Below are 17,063 nucleotides of genomic sequence, written 5' to 3'. Positions count from 1 at the left end.
TATATATGTTAAGCTACCTAGGGGAAACATGGACAACATACATGAAAAAAATGGAAAAATTCAGCAAAGAAATGGAAACTATAGAAAAGAGTGAAATGGGAATTCTAGAATTGGAAAATACAGTAATAAATACAGTAATAAATACAGTAATAAATACAGAAATAAAACATTTATATGCTGGGCTTTACAGAAGATTGACCCATGACAGAGTTTAGAGAGAGAGTGGAGGAGAAAGAGCTAAAGGGAAAAGAAGAAGAAGGAAGAAAACCAGGAAAGTTTTATCCTAGAAACCATGACACAGGAATACATCCAATGCTGCTGGAAAGGTCGAGCAAGATCAGGAGAGAGACATGCCCACACTAGAAGGAATGGAAACTTCTGGGGGGCTTAATAAAAACTGCTTTATTGAAAAAAATCAGGTAGCAGAGTTCACTTTGTGTCATTCACATCATGAAAACACTGAATAGTCCTTAGCTGGAGTGCTTGCCCAGAGCTCGAGGTGAACAGGGATGTGGGGGTGGGAGTATAGGAAGGCTGAGGGGGGCAAAGTGCCCCAGGTAGGAAGCCACGGTATACACTGGACCTGCCAGGCTATGGGTGAAACTCAAGGCGAGAGGCACAGAAATCACACAGAGAATTCAAGAAATTCCCTGAAGAAGTACAAAGAAGGCATCGTGATGCATCTACAGGGATAAAGAAAAAGAAGAAAACAATCCCCAAAGTTTCTATCCATTTCTATCACTGGAAACAGGAAGGAAAGTAAAAGATTAGGGTTTGGGTTGATGATGACTTGAAGGCCCATCCTTTTGAGCCCCAGAGAGAGTGACACGGTGAGGATGTCTCGTGCTGGGGTGTGAAGGTGAGTCCTGTCTTGGGCAGAACTTCCTGATCGTGTCCTTGGCCTGGCACACATTGAGGACAGAATACCTGCAATGTATTGGGGGTAGGAGCTCTGTTGGACAACAGCTATGCCCCATTGGAGGCCATAGATCCAGGAGGGTGGGCAGGCCCAGGTGCCCCCCAGACTTTCCTGGGGGCGGAGGGTATCACAATTTCAGCACACTTGTCACCCAGTCATGGTGCATATGGGAACTCTGGTCCAAAGCGGCAAAGTGAAGCCTTGCTCACCTCAGTATTCCCAGTGGTCCTGGCACACTGTGACCCTCCATAACCATCTCCTGGCGAGACAAGCCTGTGATGTGGGTCATCTCTCACACCCACACTAACATTTTAAGAATAACAAGGTCACTCCTGAAATGGATCTGACTCTCATGCAGACACTGGGTGGTATCAGTCTGTGGAATTAATTAACATTCAGTTAAAAAGTTGAACCCCACCACTCTCCATTTCTTGGCTACAACTTTCCCTTCTAACAAGCAAATTAAACTGTTCAAGTCTCCATGTGAAGACCATGGGGATTTTTTTATCTTTTGATCCATCTTATACATCAAATACCCTCTCGTATTGATGTTAAAATACTAGTGACTCCTAATTAAAAGCAACACATTGCACATTACTGAATGCATGCGCCATCCTGGCTGGTAATGTGTCAAGTTCAGTTGCCTATATTCAAGAATAAGGATGGTAAAATTGGTGCTCAAAGGATACTACCTGCTTCGGGAGACAAGCCACTTGTCCTTTATCATTCTTCTCCAAAGCCATTTATTTTATGTGACATTGTTCAGACACTAGAACGCACAAAACTGAATAGGGAAATTTCGTTGTAAATTTGAAAAACCCCCCAAAAAACCCAGTCTTTTCTGAGAGGCAATAAATGAACTTTCATGAACTTTCCTGGTTGTAAGAGAAGAAATCTCTGAATGTCAACTAAGTGTCTTGAAACTACTCAGGATATTTTGGCGAGGAGCCGTTGGGAATGATTCTTTGCTTCCCCTCTCCTCTTACCAAGCATCCCCTTGGTTCTAGTCTGACAGGATGAACAGACGAGCTTTTCTTCTCAAGCTTGCTTCTCAAGGAGCAAACTCTGCTCTATCTGCTTATGCTGGTTCATAGACTGCCCAGATGCTAGGAGGCGCTGCACCTCCATCCTCCCTCTGCCTCTTGGGTCCCCAGCTTCTTGCCTGGGGCTTGCTGTGTTCTTCTTCTTGGGATGGCTGCCCCTTCGCTACAGTGTCTGCTTTCTCCTCCTTTTATTGCCTTACATGCCCTCGGGCAGAACCACAGGCACATTCAATATACGGTGCCAGCCTACATGCCTTTTCTTTAGCAGAACCCCCAATTACGGCTGTCCTTGCCTGCTCTGTAATTCTTCAACATCCAGCGCAATAAATACAACCAAATGCCCGAACGGCGAAAAGAGTATTCATCTTTAAGCTCTTAAACTATTTTCTAATCCGCCATTTTTAGCGTTAGAGAGTACAAATAACAATTTCTTTCCACACGATTAAAACTTTTTTTTTTGGAGGGGGTATAGGGGAGAAGATGGTAGTCTACATATAGAAAAAATACAATTTGAAAACATTATCTTGCTAAAATCCTCTTCCCTTCTTTTAGATTCTCAAGATGTGGGGGTATTCGAGGAGATCCATTTCATTTCTCATGTAGTCTCTTCTTGAAAACATTCTCTTCTGAAACTATTTGGCTAGGCATAAAATGAATACCTAACTAGTCAGAGTAAAGTTAGGTGGATTTTATTTCCTCTTTTCTTTGAGGTCTTTAAGCAGAGGTTCTGAAATTTGGATCCGCTGTAAATTTCAGTCAGTTTTGCCTTTTCCCCACATGGAGTATTTCCAAGGGGTGAATCATTAAGTCTTGTTTAATAAAATAATTATCGGCTCTTCGGTTTATTTACAACTCCCCTTCCAAGCAATTCTTATCTGCCAGACCCAGCCGCCAAAATTTCCCCAACAGGTGCCCAAAGTTAATTAACGAAGAACCCATGGCTCAGCCGGAAAGGAAGGCAGCGTTCATGAGATTAGGCTCTCGGGTCTGGGGGCTCTAACAGGCACCTAATCTGAAGATACCAAGTTTTGGCCAAAGCACACACCTTTCCAGCTGCCTAGATTTTGGCTTGTGAAATCAAGTTATTAAAGAGAGCCAGCAAAGAGTGCTCTGATAAATCACCTCGTCTGGGAAACCAGGCTTCTTTTTACAATACTAATTGAAATTGCATGTGTTTTAATTAAAACAACATCTGCCAGGGTCTGGAGAAACACATTTTGAAAAGTAGAGAAGGTATGTCTCTAAAATGTCCTCAAATCTACTTAATAAAGTGCACCTTACACATGCCCAGGAATAAAAATAACTCATGGCCTCTCAGTTGCATTGAGGTCTCCAGAGTTCTGCTCTTTCCCTGGGCAAAGGTGGGACTCCCCAGGGTCAAGAACACGGGTAAAGAATGTGCCCCATGAGAAGGCTGCCCTCCAGAATGGGAGGCCCATATGCCAGAATGTTCTGCCATATGCAAGCCATCTATACAGGAGATGAGAAACTAAAATACACACACACTTTATTTTTTGAAGATAGAGAGAGAAGGCAGAGGGAAAGGGGGAGAGAGAATCTTAAGCAGGCTCCAGGCTCAGTGCAGAGCCCGACTTGGGGCTCGATCCCACGATCCTGAGATCATGACATGAGCCGAGATCAAGAGCTGGATGCTTAACCCACTGAGCCACCCAGGTGCCTCCCTGCAACTTTAACTGATGGGTGGGCCATACAATGTTAGAGCCCTCTGTTCTCCAGTTTTGCTAGGAGACACTGTGGGTGCAAAGTGATATTTTCAGCACACAGGGGATGATGACCAAGATGTGTTTCAATCCTGGGCCAAAGAATTATGACAAACTGGGGCACCTGGGTGGGTCAGTCATTAAGTGTCTGCCTTTGGCTCGGGTCATGATCCCAGGGTCCTGGGATCGAGCCCCACATCGGGCTCCCTGCTCAGCAGGAAGCCTGCTTCTCCCTCTCCCACCCCCCAGCTTGTGTTCCTGTTCTCGCTCTCTCTCTTTCTGTCAAATAAATAAATAAAACCTTTTAAAAAAGAATTAAGACAAACTTTGAGGGGGGCGCCTGCATGGCTCAGTCATTAAGCGTCTGCCTTTGGCTCAGGTCATGATCCCAGGGTCCTGGGATCGAGCCCCGCATCAGGCTCCCTGCTCAGCTGGAAGCCTGCTTCTCCCTCTCCCAATCCCCCTGCTTGTGTTCCCTCTCTTGCTGTCTTTCTCTCTGTCAAATAAATAAATAAAATCTTAAAAAAAAAAAAAGACAAACTTTGAGGAACCACTTCCTGAGTAATATTTGGAATGCTTCTTCTTGGAGGTGGAGACCCTGCTTTAGGTATCTCTTTATTTCCCTGAAAACATGCTCTCATGATTACAGAATTGAGTAAAAATGTATCCTAAAGTTTGGATGAAGATCAGTACTGCCAGGTTGACAATTCTGTGGACAGACATCTCAGGAAATTCAGTTGTGAAATCACTAATTAAAAAAAAATATTTACAAAGCTATGCAACATTCAGGACAGTACAGATATAATGAAGATATTCTCCTTTTTTTCCTTCTAGTTTTCCAGAAGAAAATACACTCCTCCCTAGGTAACAATCTGGCATGGAGGAGGTCATTCTATTGACAGAATTGACTATCTTTTTCTTTATTCAGTTTCTATCTTCACTTAAAAGGAAGTTTTTATATTGTCCTTTAAATATAACCAGCAACCACTGTCTATAAACAGTCTTTACAGTGGTCAGATAAAATCTTTCACCTGAATATTTAAAACATTGTGGCAAGAAAAAAAAAAAAGCTAGGAAGGGAATGTCCCCAGCCCCTTGGCCTCTACTTCCCTAAATGAATGAAAAGGATAGTCTGAAAACCCCAAAAGGGGAGAGAAACAGCAATGGGTTACTGCTTAAATAATAATTAACTCCCAGGCAAGAAACTACCCTTATTTTGTTCATGATTTCATTAGTGTGGGAAAGTACCACCACGTACACCCGAAATATGGGGCTCCTTTCTCCTCCGTCTTTCCTGGTGGTTACCTGTGTTTGGTGCCAGCAGACTCCTGTAAGGAAATGGCCCCCTTCTGACCCCAGAGTGAGTCAAATTTTGTCTGGCGCTCCCTCAGAACTTGGAACCGAATGAGAGCGTGCTGCCTAGACAGAAGCTCAGCTAGCTGATGGGGTGAGTAGAAGGTTAGTTTCATGAGAAGAATGGGTCTTATAAGACGAATGTGTGGGTCAAAGAAACATTCTTATAGATCATCCCAGATATGGTACCCAACCATCCAAATGATAATCGAGGGAAAGGGTCATGCAAAGCAGAGGATGAGGTAAACTAGGGAAGGGCCAGGTTCATGAGGCAGTGGAAGGTCCTTCTCTTCAGTCCAGGGAAGGAGGTGGGGGAACGGGGAGGATGCTTCCAGATCACCTGCCAGAATGTGTGGCAAGCAGCCACGGCCCGGGAAGCGAAGGGAGGGTGCTCCATCGCTCTGCCAATACAACCCGAAGGGGGTGCAGTCACTCTGCCAACACAAACTTCTGGCAGTGATCAAGGCACACACAGAAAATGGTACTGTTTCCTACCCAATCTCAAGCCTCTTTCCGAGAGGCAGCAGAATGAGTTTGAGCTTGACAAGAGTCCTGGATTTCAGGGAGCGTCTAAGCTGTCTTTCTGTCTATTCCCTGGAAGCCATGGAAAGAGGCTGAAACAGACATTTCCCCTACCCCTTCCTCTCTCTACCTGGGATTCCCCAAACCGCCTCCAGATCATTCTTCAGAAAAAATACTAGTGTTTCTCACCCATCAGTGCATTAGTTCAGCAAACATGTACTGAGTGCCTGCTATGGGCCCAGCAAAGTGGTAGGTCCTGTAGGACATGAAAATAAATAGGGTACCTGATCCCTGTCTCTTATCTCATTAGGGGAAGATGAAGTACATACACACAAAAACCCTAAAAGACATCGCAAACCTACAATTCCCCGATGGAAATCTTAAATTAAAATGTGTCCTATCACGGGGCGCCTGGGTGGCTCAGTCGGTTGAGCGACTGCCTTCGGCTCAGGTCATGATCCTGGAGTCCCGGGATCGAGTCCCGCATCGGGCTCCCTGCTCGGCAGGGAGCCTGCTTCTCCCTCCGACCCTCCCCCCTCTCATGTGCTCTCTCTCTCTCATTCTCGCTGTCTCAAATAAATAAATAAAATCTTAAAAAAAAAAAAATGTTTCCTATCAGCTGGGTACTACCCACCTCTGCTCTGAGCTCAAGGAGTAGCCTACATTGGGAAGGCCACCCTGAGCTTCGTTTGGAATGGCAGGTGGGAGGTCGTTAAGTGCGTAAGTGGGAATGACAGTACAAAATCTGGCGTGGCTGAAGAATTCATGAAAAAACCATGAGAAATAAGAGGCAGTTTGGGGTGGCATGGGCGGGGCCTAGAATGTGGCACCAGGCATCCGCAGACTAGATAGTCTTGCCTGTTGGGAACCTTGCAGGGCTCGTGTTATCCACAGCAATGGTTCTGATGTAGTCTTGATTTTCTGGGCTGTCTGCAAATGCGGCAAAACAAAACAGCACATTCAATGAAATTACCCTCTTGAGAATTATTTTCCACGGATGGATAGCAATGGGTTAATGACCAGTGTTTGCCAGGTGATCAATCTCTCTCTTGTCTAGTGTTTATACACGTTTGAAGTTTTTATTTTTTGGAGTTTCCTTTGTTTGTTGGCAGAGAAGGTAGAGATTTGGCTAAAATAAATGTCTGCCGTCTTTATCAGGACTGGCAATGTGCCAAAATGGATGGCGTTTTATTATACTTGCTAAAGGGATATAATATTGTTTGCTCTTTTCACTGAAGCTAATTATTACCATTCTTTTTTTTTTTTTAAAGATTTTATTTATTTATTTGAGAGAGAGAGAGAGCGAGCACATGAGAGGGGGAGGGCCAGAGGGAGAAGCAGACTCCCTGCCGAGCAGGGAGCTCGATGCGGGACTCGATCCAGGGACTCCAGGATCATGACCTGAGCCGAAGGCAGTCGCTTAACCAACTGAGCCACCCAGGCGCCCTAATTATTACCATTCTTTATAAAAACCTCTCTGAATGATGAAATAACACTTCACTCGGATAATTAACATATTTGGGAGGCAGCAAAGAAATGTATGCATGTTCACTAATTTGGATAGCTGCGCCACATCATTGAGAAGAACAAGAAGGTCCATCTATAGACAGAGAGAGATAAGTAGATAGTACCTATTGCCCAATGGCAGAGACAGACCCAGAGCCATGGAAGCTCATATGACAAGAGGACATTCCTTTTAGATGATCCTCATTAGAGCTGAGGGGGTAGGAGGATTGTTGTTCAACAGTCTCCCAATGATGGAATCCCGGAAGATGAACCATGTCTTAACCGAAATGTAGCAGCAGCCACTCCCCCATTCTAACTAAAAGAACCATCTCCAAAGAGTTGCGATTTAAACTGAAACCCTAAACCAGTGATGGGGAAAATGGGGTTTCTTCTGAAATTGTGAATGTCTGCATACACCAAGTAAATTTTAGGAGGAAGATTAACAAGTTTTTAAAATGATTTTCTTCAATTAATATAAAATGCTTTCTTTTAAAGTTTAATTTAATTTGCTTACTTAATGTTTTGCTGATTAGGGTTCATTTTAAAATGATGGCCAGGCAGGAAAAAATTTACTTTTGTCATTTATTCAGTGAAAATGTATGAAGTCCCTATTATGGGTCCAGGCACCCTTCTAGGTACATGGACTACCCCAGTGAACCAACAAGACAGAACTTCCTGCCCTTGGTGGGCATACTTTCCAGTGGCAGGAAGATGGACAGCAAGCAAGATAAAGAAGTTTTGTGTTATATATTAGGAGGTGACTGGTGCTGGGGAGAGAAGCAAAATGAAGAAGGGGGTGGAATTTAAGACCGGGGGCCAGAAACTGGAACGTAAAGCGTGAGTGGGATGAGAACAGAGGCTCAAGGACACTTGAAGAAAGAGGACTGCATGCAGAGGGAGCGGCCAGTTCAAAGGCCCTGAGGCAGGATCATGGCTCACATGATAAGGGAACCTCGGTGAACCAGCGACCACAGCATGCTCGTGACAGCGAGAGGGGAGAAGGCGAGTGTGGAGGGGAACCAGAGAGCTCGATCAGGCAGAGCCATAGCTGCGCAGCAGACATTTCACTTACCCTGGGGCGGACAGGAGAAGAGACATGCTCTGGCTAAGGTCTTAACAGGACCATCTGGCTACTGCGTAAAGAGTGGACGGTAGGGGGTGATGGCAGAGGCAGGGAGACTGGGCAGGGGCCAAGGTAATAACCAGGTAGGTGAGCAGTGATGGGAGTTTGGGGAAAAAAAGCACGGAAGATGAGAAGTGGCAGGTTCTGGGAGAATGCAGAAGCGTGATCAGACTTGCTGACAGAGTGGGTATGGGGACCGAAGAGTCAAAGAGCCCCGCAAGGTGCCGAGTGTGGCCCAGAGCAAAGACACGCTGCCGTCTGCTGTTGGGGGAAGACTGTGGAGGGACTGGGGTCGGAGGGAACGTTAAGGAGCTCAGGTCTGGAGATGTATCTGGGGTGCCTGAGGATATCCAGTGGAGATCCTGGACAGACGACTGGACCCTGAGGTGTGGGATGCACACCAGAGACATCCACCTGAGAGTCATCAGAATACAGGTGATCTTTAACACCCTGAAACCACAGGAGGTCACCAAAGCTTTGGGGGAGAAGTGATGGAAAAGAGAAGTCCAAGTTCAACTCTTTGTCACTGTTGCTGTTCTTTGTTCAAAGACACTGCAGCTTCCTTTTCAATATACAAAGTTCTGTATAGCATTTCCTATAAAAATCACTGTGTTGATACGGCATTTCAAGTAAAAGGGCTGGCAGAGGTCACATCTTCTTTCTCCTAGATAGACTAGAAAGGTGTGTTGTTGTTTTTGTTTTGTTAAGTTCTGCTTTTCTCATTCAAGGAAAAAGTTATTGATTCCATAAAGTCGGTGACTTGGATATTTTCACTTCTATTTTTAAACGGCTGGCTCCCCTTCCTGTCTGGTGACATTTGATAGTAAAGGCTTAATTTAACACGGGCAATATGGAGTTCCAAATGTTCCTGCCTCAGAGAGAGTACTAGATAACTGGCTTCTGAGAAAGAAGAGATGCCTGCAAGCTAGAGAAGCAGTCAATAGTTCCCTATTTTGTTATATTTTAATCCACCAAAAGAAATAAAACACCAAACACACGATACCTAGCAGTTAGTATACAGGCAGCAGACTGATTAGCTATTGATTTTTTTCCCCTCCATTTTACATAGGAGCACTAGGATTTTATTGGAAGCCCCATCTGTCCTGTCTGAAACGACTATGTGAGGAAAGGAAAAGCGGATTTGGAGAAGGTAACCTTCTGAGTTAATGGCCTGGTTTAAATACACAAAATCCATAAACAATTTTTAAGTCATATTCAAACTAAGTATACACATCAAATTGTGAGTTTATCTTTCATGCCTTATCATAGACTGTGAGCTTAACAAAACCACTGCATTTATTAGACACAGATTTGAAGTCCGGTTCCCTGTAAATAAATAAATGGATGAAGGTCCGAAGATACTTTTGTTTTTATTGGAGGATATGATGGGTATTACGAAATGGCAGAAAAAAAGTGGCTGGTTTCCAGATCCCAAAATGGCTTAGCACGCCGTGCTCAGGAATGAGGACAGCAGAACTAGACCCACGTATTTATGTGACATCTGTGGATGAAATTAGGACCCATGCTTGGTACTCCAACGGGCCCAGGAATGGAATCTTGCTCCTTTGCCCATGCTCACCTGCTTCCTCCCTTTCCCCCGGCCCAGAGGCTGCATAACATGAACCTTTGGCATGGTGGGTGGTCCAGCTCCCTGCTTCCCGAACTCCGCTGACTCTGTTACCTGTAAGCAGGCTTGCCAGGCTTCACGCTGCACCGACCACAGACACTACTGGAATCATCTCTTTAATTTCAGATGCCCTACCAGGCGGACAAATGTCTGTGGGGAGGCTTGTGCCTCTCCCTGGGTGGGTCCCTTGGTTGACCACTTCTCCACGCATCCATGGCCTTGGCCTGGGATCTTCTCATCTGCAGAGGGAGGACCCAGGAAGCCTCTCCGACTTGGGCTCCTACCACTCACTCTGCACCAGACACATAAGACCCCTTGAAGACGTTGACCCCACCGCATGGCTCCCAGCTTCCCCACCAGGGGCTACTTGCAGAAGCTTCTCCTTCAGTTTGTTTGTACTCCCCCCCTAGATATCCACACGACCCACTCTCACCTCCTTCAGGTCTTTGCTCAAATGTCACCTTTCCACAACTCCTATCTTGACTTTGACCTCCCAGTTAAAACCACAAGCCCTAGGCTGAGTGAAAGAAGCCAGACACGAAGGCTCGCATATTATATGATTCCATTTACATGAAAGATCCAGAATCGGGATGTCTGCAGGGACAGAAAGGAGACTGTGGCTGCCAGGGGCTTGGAGGAGGGAAAATGCGATGCCTTCTTCATGGCTATGGCGTTTTCCTTAGGGCGAGGAAAATGTTTTAGAACTGGAGTTGTGACAGTGTGAAAATGCTAAATACCATCGCAATGGCGCACTCCAAAGTGGTGAATGTAATGTTAGGTGAACTTCATCTCAATGAAAAACACTTGCGGCCTCACAATTATAGTTTCCTTTACCCTGTGGAAGGTTTCTAACACACACGGGGTTCATGTGTGTATTTTGTTCGTTGTACCTCTCCCCTCTCCTGAATGTAAACCCCACGAGGGCAAGGCTTCCTATCTGCTTGGCTCACAGATACGCTCTCTGGGCCTAGAACAGGCCTGGACCAAAGGAGGTCATGGATAAATATTTGTTGAATAGATGACTATATGACCTCCTGAATGCTTCATTAAGAAAACATCCTTCCTATTTCTTGAATAGCGAATTAGAGGGAGATGAATCTTTTAAAATAGGATTCAAGAGCCGGTGTGGTCTAATCCAAAATGAGTCTTAAAACAGACAGGGGAAGAGGTGTGGCGTGTATCCATTAGAATTCCAGTTCACCATGTGGAAAGCAAACAAACAACTGGACAGAGATTTAGAGGCTCAGGACAGTGGTATCCAGTGCTGAGCACTGTGGTCCTTTTTAATTTGCAAGGATTAGGAATGTCAACAAACGTCGCATTTTCCTCTGAATTCTAAAGGATAAGTCAGCACATTGGATTCAAAGCAGAAGGGACAGCTGGGAAAACACGGCCTCTAATAAACGCACTATTTCTGCAGGTGCAGATGTCCTGCCTATGGCTTTGACCACATGCACCCTGCCAGGAAATATTTTCTACTTAAAATATGAGTTGCTGTGAATTGGGAGAGAACGTACCAATGAGCTCCTTGTTTCTGACGTCCAAGGCCATGTTCCGGAGTGCCGTGGCCACCGCACACACCACACGGTCGTTATCTATTCGAAGCAGCTCCACGAGGATGGGCAGGCCTTTCTCTTTTCGGACAGCAGCCCGGATGTAGACTGACCACTGCAACAAGAGGGAAGGCAAAGACCTTAGAAGCCGAGGGGGGGAAAACCCTATCAGTAAATAGCGCGTGTGGGTTTTCAGACTGCTGTTTATAGGAGCCAAGAAGGTTGAATTATCAAGACCTAGTGGTAGGATGGGTTCGATGTGGTAGGCACGTACTGAAATGTCTTAGCTTTATCTTCTGCCTTCTGTGTATGATAGAGGTTTCTGGGTTAATCAGGTAACCGCGCTTCATCTCTCTGCTGCCAGTGTTTGCTGTCCTTGACGTGGCAAACCCTTTGCGTGACGTGCGTGCTTAATGCTTTCAGATACGGAGGTGGAGGACAGGAAGGGCTGGTTTTCGGCGGGAAGAGGAATAAAAAAGGACCCCAGGAAAAGTAGAGAATGATAAAAGGTCGAAAGTAGATAACTTTTTTCTTTTTTTAAAGAGACTTGTATTTGGGGGTGGGGCACGGAGGTGAGTTGGCAACCATACTGCCAATGTGGTCTTGGCTGAATAATAATAAGGAAAGGGGTCAGAAAGAGGTAGGGGTGATGAGAGGTAAATATGACATTTAAAATTTTAAAACCAAGGGTAAAAATTGTAAGAGAATTTCAAGAAAACATTTAGATCAAAATGTATTATGTCTAGGGCCATCATTCAATGTCCAGTTTATAAAGTAAGACAGTTTACAGTAGACAATCTGTTTTGGATTGGTGGTGGTTGGCTTTAATGTAACACAGCTAATCTTACTACTGAAACGTACTTGCAACAGCAGATGACAAAGCATTCAGATTCATTTAACGGAACGCAGGTAGGCCCAGACTTTCTGGACATTTATATATATACTTTATACTATCGTATGGTGTTCCAGAGAAGAGTGTGCACTATAAAAATCAAGCAACATAAGGGTTTTTAGTCTGTTGCAATTTCACTCCCAAGCTAAGAAAATGACATTCACGACATGAAGTTCTGGATCCTTCTGCGGCAGAGTCCTCCAGCAGACCACCAAAGGTAGAGGAAAGTCCCCACCCCTCCCCCACCAGGCCCCTCCATCCCCCTTCCCCATTGGGGCAGGCACCCCAGAGCTGGCTCTCACCTGTGGCAGGCAGGGAGCCCCCTCTGGCAGTGAACGTAGGGCATACGCCATGCCTGCCACATCCTCAGCCCAGCCCTGCATGAAATATGAGATTAAAAAAACACACAACTTCATCCTGTCCTACGTCAGAAGTCATATTCACATAGTTTCTTATCACCATCAACTCATACTGTCTGTTTTTCTCCTGCACCCACTCTGTGCCTCAAGCTCTAGGAAGCCTGAGGGGGTGGGGAAGCAGAGAGAACTCACTAAAGCACCTCTTACTTGCAATGAACTATTTCACAGCCCCACTCTCAGGGAGCAAAGAAATCTATAGTCAGAAAGTCTTAGACATGGAAAAACCTCGAGGTTTGGGAGCTGCTTATTGGAATTTGGGTGTCTGGATGAGATATCCCCTCCGTGGGAAGAAGGACCTTCATGAAGACAGCACAAAACCTCCTTTAGTGTCATTGGAAATTTCACTTGCAATTTGACATGCTGAGATACGATTTTCATCCACTTCCTCCACTACCTGTGAACCTTCTTGTCTCCAGTGCCTGGAAAAAACTAGAAACCTGAGCTTACACAGCCCACTCATGGTTGGCTTTCTTCCCTAAAACTAAGAAGGGAAGCTAGAAAAAAGAAGAGAAGGGAAATCAAATGTAGGGTCAATGTCTACATATAGTAAGATGAACATCAAACATAAACTTTAATGCTGGGGAGATATTCGGGACCTTTTAAGAGACCACAGGGAATGTTCTTGGGAACTTGAGCAGGAAGCATAAGCCCTAAGAGGACCTCTTTTGCAGTAGCACTTCACTCCAGGCCCGGGATGCTAGATTGTACATCAGTGATCTCATCTAGTTCCTCAGGGCCCAGGGAGGTTGGCATTAGTTAGTCTTATTCTACAGATGAAGAAATCTAGACACAAACATGTTAAATAATCTGCCCACAGGGGTCACCTGTGCCTGGGCCTGTTACTCCACATCTGCTTCTCTTTATGATGCTGAGGATACTCCCTCCTTTGCCATCACCTCTCTCTCACCTCATCCTCTGTGCTCAGCCTTGCCCTCCCCTCCATCCTTCCCAATATAGACAGAGGGGAACCTGGCCATATCTGAAATGAGCCAAGAGAGGAAGGCTCTGACTTTGTTTTATCTTCTTAGAAGTTCAGCTATTACATCCCTCCCATGTTGGATGGAAAGATGACTTGGTGTTTGGAAAACAGTGACAACGCTTTAGCTTTCTGGGAAGTGATTTTAGAGTAATAAAAAATGTCTGTGTATGGCTGAAAATGTATATGAAGTACAGATATGCCTTTTTGGAATGAGGAAATGGTCAACAGTGGTATGTTCTCCCTAAGGGGAAAGAGATAATCAGATAATGGATGTGATCTTACATTAGTGATACACAGACAGTAACTCTTATTGTGAAACATTTAGTTCTGTGGGTTTGTAGGTAGAGTTGACTCTTGAACAACACAGGGATTAGGGACACTGACCCCCTATGTGGTCAAAAATCTGTGTAAAACTTTTTACTCCCCCCAAATTTCACTATCAGTAGCTGCTGTTGACCTGAAACCTTACCAATAATGTAAACAATAGATTAACACATATTTTGTATGTTTTATGTATTTATACTATATTCTTATTATAAAGTAAGCTAAAGAAAAGAGAATGTTATTCAGGAAATCATAAGGAAGAGAAACACATTGGAAAAAAATCCATGACTAAGTGGGCCTGCATAGTTCATACTCATATTGCTCAAGAGTCAACCATATATGGAAAATTCCCAATACTGGCTCAATATGAGACAACTCAGAATAAATTATTTACATTTCACTCAAGACATGTTGCAAGTTTCTACAAGTTTTCTTGACATGCAAAGCTATGTGACAGTGATGGTTTCTAAGTAGTCTTGGAGTAGATCATGTGTAACCCATGTGTGTAACCTACATGAAATCCAGCAAGGAGTAAAAGGGTACAGTGGCTGAAAGTGAGAAAAGTATTCAGGAAATGGGGACTGTTTCATAGGTGCCCTCAATACAGAAACACAAAGCTCATACACAGGTTTTCCAGAAGGGAAGTGAGTTGCCTTGGAAAGCATGGCAGCCTCCGTGGTGATGGAAAGGTGTATGGGTTGCTAAGAGTTTTGTAATAGAAACAAAAGTAGGAGTATCACTGGCATAAGAACAGCTGAACAAGAGAGAAAAATGTATCATAACTCATTGTGGTTGAGGTGGAGATCTCTGGATGGGACCTTAATTTTCTGTAAGTGGAATGAGAGCATTATGCACTGAGCATGCCACTCTAGAGGGAAGGGCGTGGACCAGGATGCCTTTAAGAAAAATGGTTCATGAGCTGAAGAGAGGATGTTTCATGATTCAAAAAGAGAAGAAGGAAGAGGGGAAGGAGGAAGAGAAGGAAGGGGAGGAGGAGAATGACGAAGAGAGGATGGAGGACAAGGAAGAAGAAAAGGAGGAGGATCTGGTCCAGGAGAAAAGAGTACAGATATGTTTCAAATTGTTCCTGGTGACATGCTTTCCCAATGATGATCTCAGGAGAGTTATGAGCCCTCAAAATATTTCAGCAAAAACAAGCTTAACAATTAAAACAATTGTCAGGTACTCCTCTAATGACTTTATATGTATTAACTCACTTAATCCCCATCTCAACCCTACGTGGTAGGCACTTCAGTTACTTCCATCCTTTACAGATGAGGAAAGGGAGCCACAGCAAAGCTTCACAGCCTGCAGATGCTCAGCCAGGTCTCGAACCTAGAGAGCACTGTCCCAGGGTTGGGGTACTTGACCATCATTCTCATCTGCCTCTCAAAAAGGCAGTGTAAGTTATACACATCTGCACTCATAGTTGATATAATCCTTACAAATGCACCAATTAATCTTGGCTTAATAACTGATGTTATTACTTTGGACTTGCAATAACCTATTTGGCACACCTTGAAACTCTTGAGTTAAGGAGTCTTTGAGTGCTGTCAGTGGAGCTACTGGACATTTCAACTTAGTCTTGAGAAGCAGCTTGCCCCGATTTAGCAGACCTGATACAAGAAGTTGTCTATAATTGGAATTACAAAGAGAAAGGCCTTGTTTGTGTCAGGAAAGGATCGCTTCTACACATGTGATGGGACAGCAATTCAAGCTAGTAAAGGTTTTTCTCCTCCTCCTTGCTCATAGCTCTTCCTGGAGAAAGGCTCCATCATTATTTGGCCCAATGACAACTGCTATTGTCAGGATGGGACAGAGCACAAAGCAGTGAATGCTGAGTTTTGTTGGATTTTTTTTTAAGATTTGATTGATTGATTGATTGATTGATTGAGAGAGTGTGAGCAGGCAGAAGGGCAGAGGGAAAGTGAGAGAGGCAATCTCAAGCAGACTCCATGCTGAGCACAGAGCCTGACACAGGGCTTGATCTCACCACCCTGAGATCATCACCTGAGCGGACATCAAAAGTTGGGCGCTCAACCAATTGAACCACCCAGGTGCTCCACTGTGAACAGTGTGGGTAGTGCCTGCCAGGGTTAAGGAGTGGATGTGGCTGCATCTTGGGGGAGCTTAATAGTTGGAGGGGTAGGTGTGGGCCAGGAGAGACCCTTGGACCAGAGACAGTCCATCACCAATTGTCATATCCCATCTGAGACCCCAACAGGACAAGGAAGTTTGTCCTGGATGAGAGGTGGCTTAGGACAAGAGATGACTCCACACTGAGAAATGGACACCCAATCCCTGTCCCCTGCAGGGATATGCCTGCAAGACATGCCCCCCCACCCCAAGTTTAGCATCAACTGCAGGGGGCAGGAGAGGATGAAGGCTGACAAACATCAATATGGCCAAGTGTTAAGCCTGAAGAGACTGAGAAATAGCTGCATACTATTGAGTTTACCTAGAAATGTCTAGATGGTTTTTTTTTTTTTCCTTTTTGTATTGGACAAAATGAGAGCTCAGAGACGAACCCAAACTGAATTACACAAAGAAAGTTACATGAGTTTTTGTCCAATAATGTTCTTTGTTGTCCATATGGAGAGCTTGGTAATAAAGTGAAGTCAACGTCTTCTAATGCTTTCAACTCAGACTACATCAATCTAATGTGGATCTCAGGAGCTTCATTTTTAAAGATTTTATTTATTTATTTATTTATTTGAGAGAGAGTGGGAGAGTGTGTGCGTGTGCACACGCACATGGGGGGAGGAGCAGAGGGGGACTGAGAGAGAGAATTTCAAGCAAGACTCCCTGCTGAGCATGGAGCCCAGTGTGGGGCTTGATTTCACAACCCTGAGATCATGACCTGAGCTGAAATCAAGAGTCGGACTCTTAATCAAATAAGCTACCCAGGCATCCCTGGAACTTTGTTTTTTAAATTTCCAGCCCAGCCATAAAGAGGAAAAAAATTTCTGCCCTGGGTAAGCTGATTCAATTAAGGCTGATTTATGTTCCTAAAAGGAGATCAATACGGTAATGTAACTAGCTTCTCCCTCTTACGAAATCCCAATAATCTGCTAAATAACCA

General features: G+C 44.6%; 1 protein-coding gene across 3 annotated transcripts in view; it reads right to left on the bottom strand.

The window, feature by feature from the left end:
- The window catches only part of CTNND2 (catenin delta 2), an 894,910-nt gene that overhangs the window by 91,453 nt on the left and 786,394 nt on the right, over nt 1–17,063 (bottom strand). For 2 of the 3 annotated variants that reach the window (XM_064596859.1, XM_045863465.2), the window contains exons 16-17: nt 12,562–12,636; nt 11,332–11,482 (exon numbers count right to left, since the gene is read on the bottom strand). In XM_064596859.1, coding sequence (XP_064452929.1) covers nt 11,332–11,482; nt 12,562–12,636 — 226 coding nt within the window. The remainder of the gene's footprint in view (nt 1–11,331; nt 11,483–12,561; nt 12,637–17,063) is intronic. The other variant, XM_045863474.2, reaches the window with a different exon arrangement.

This window comes from Mirounga angustirostris, unplaced genomic scaffold (genome assembly GCF_029215605.1).
Source record: "Mirounga angustirostris isolate CCGP_5_RB_7025 unplaced genomic scaffold, mMirAng1.0.hap1 SCAF_7, whole genome shotgun sequence".
Classification (NCBI taxonomy): Eukaryota; Metazoa; Chordata; class Mammalia; order Carnivora; family Phocidae; genus Mirounga; species Mirounga angustirostris.
Note: the sequence above shows the minus strand (reverse complement) of the source record. Positions and strands in the feature narration are given on the sequence as shown.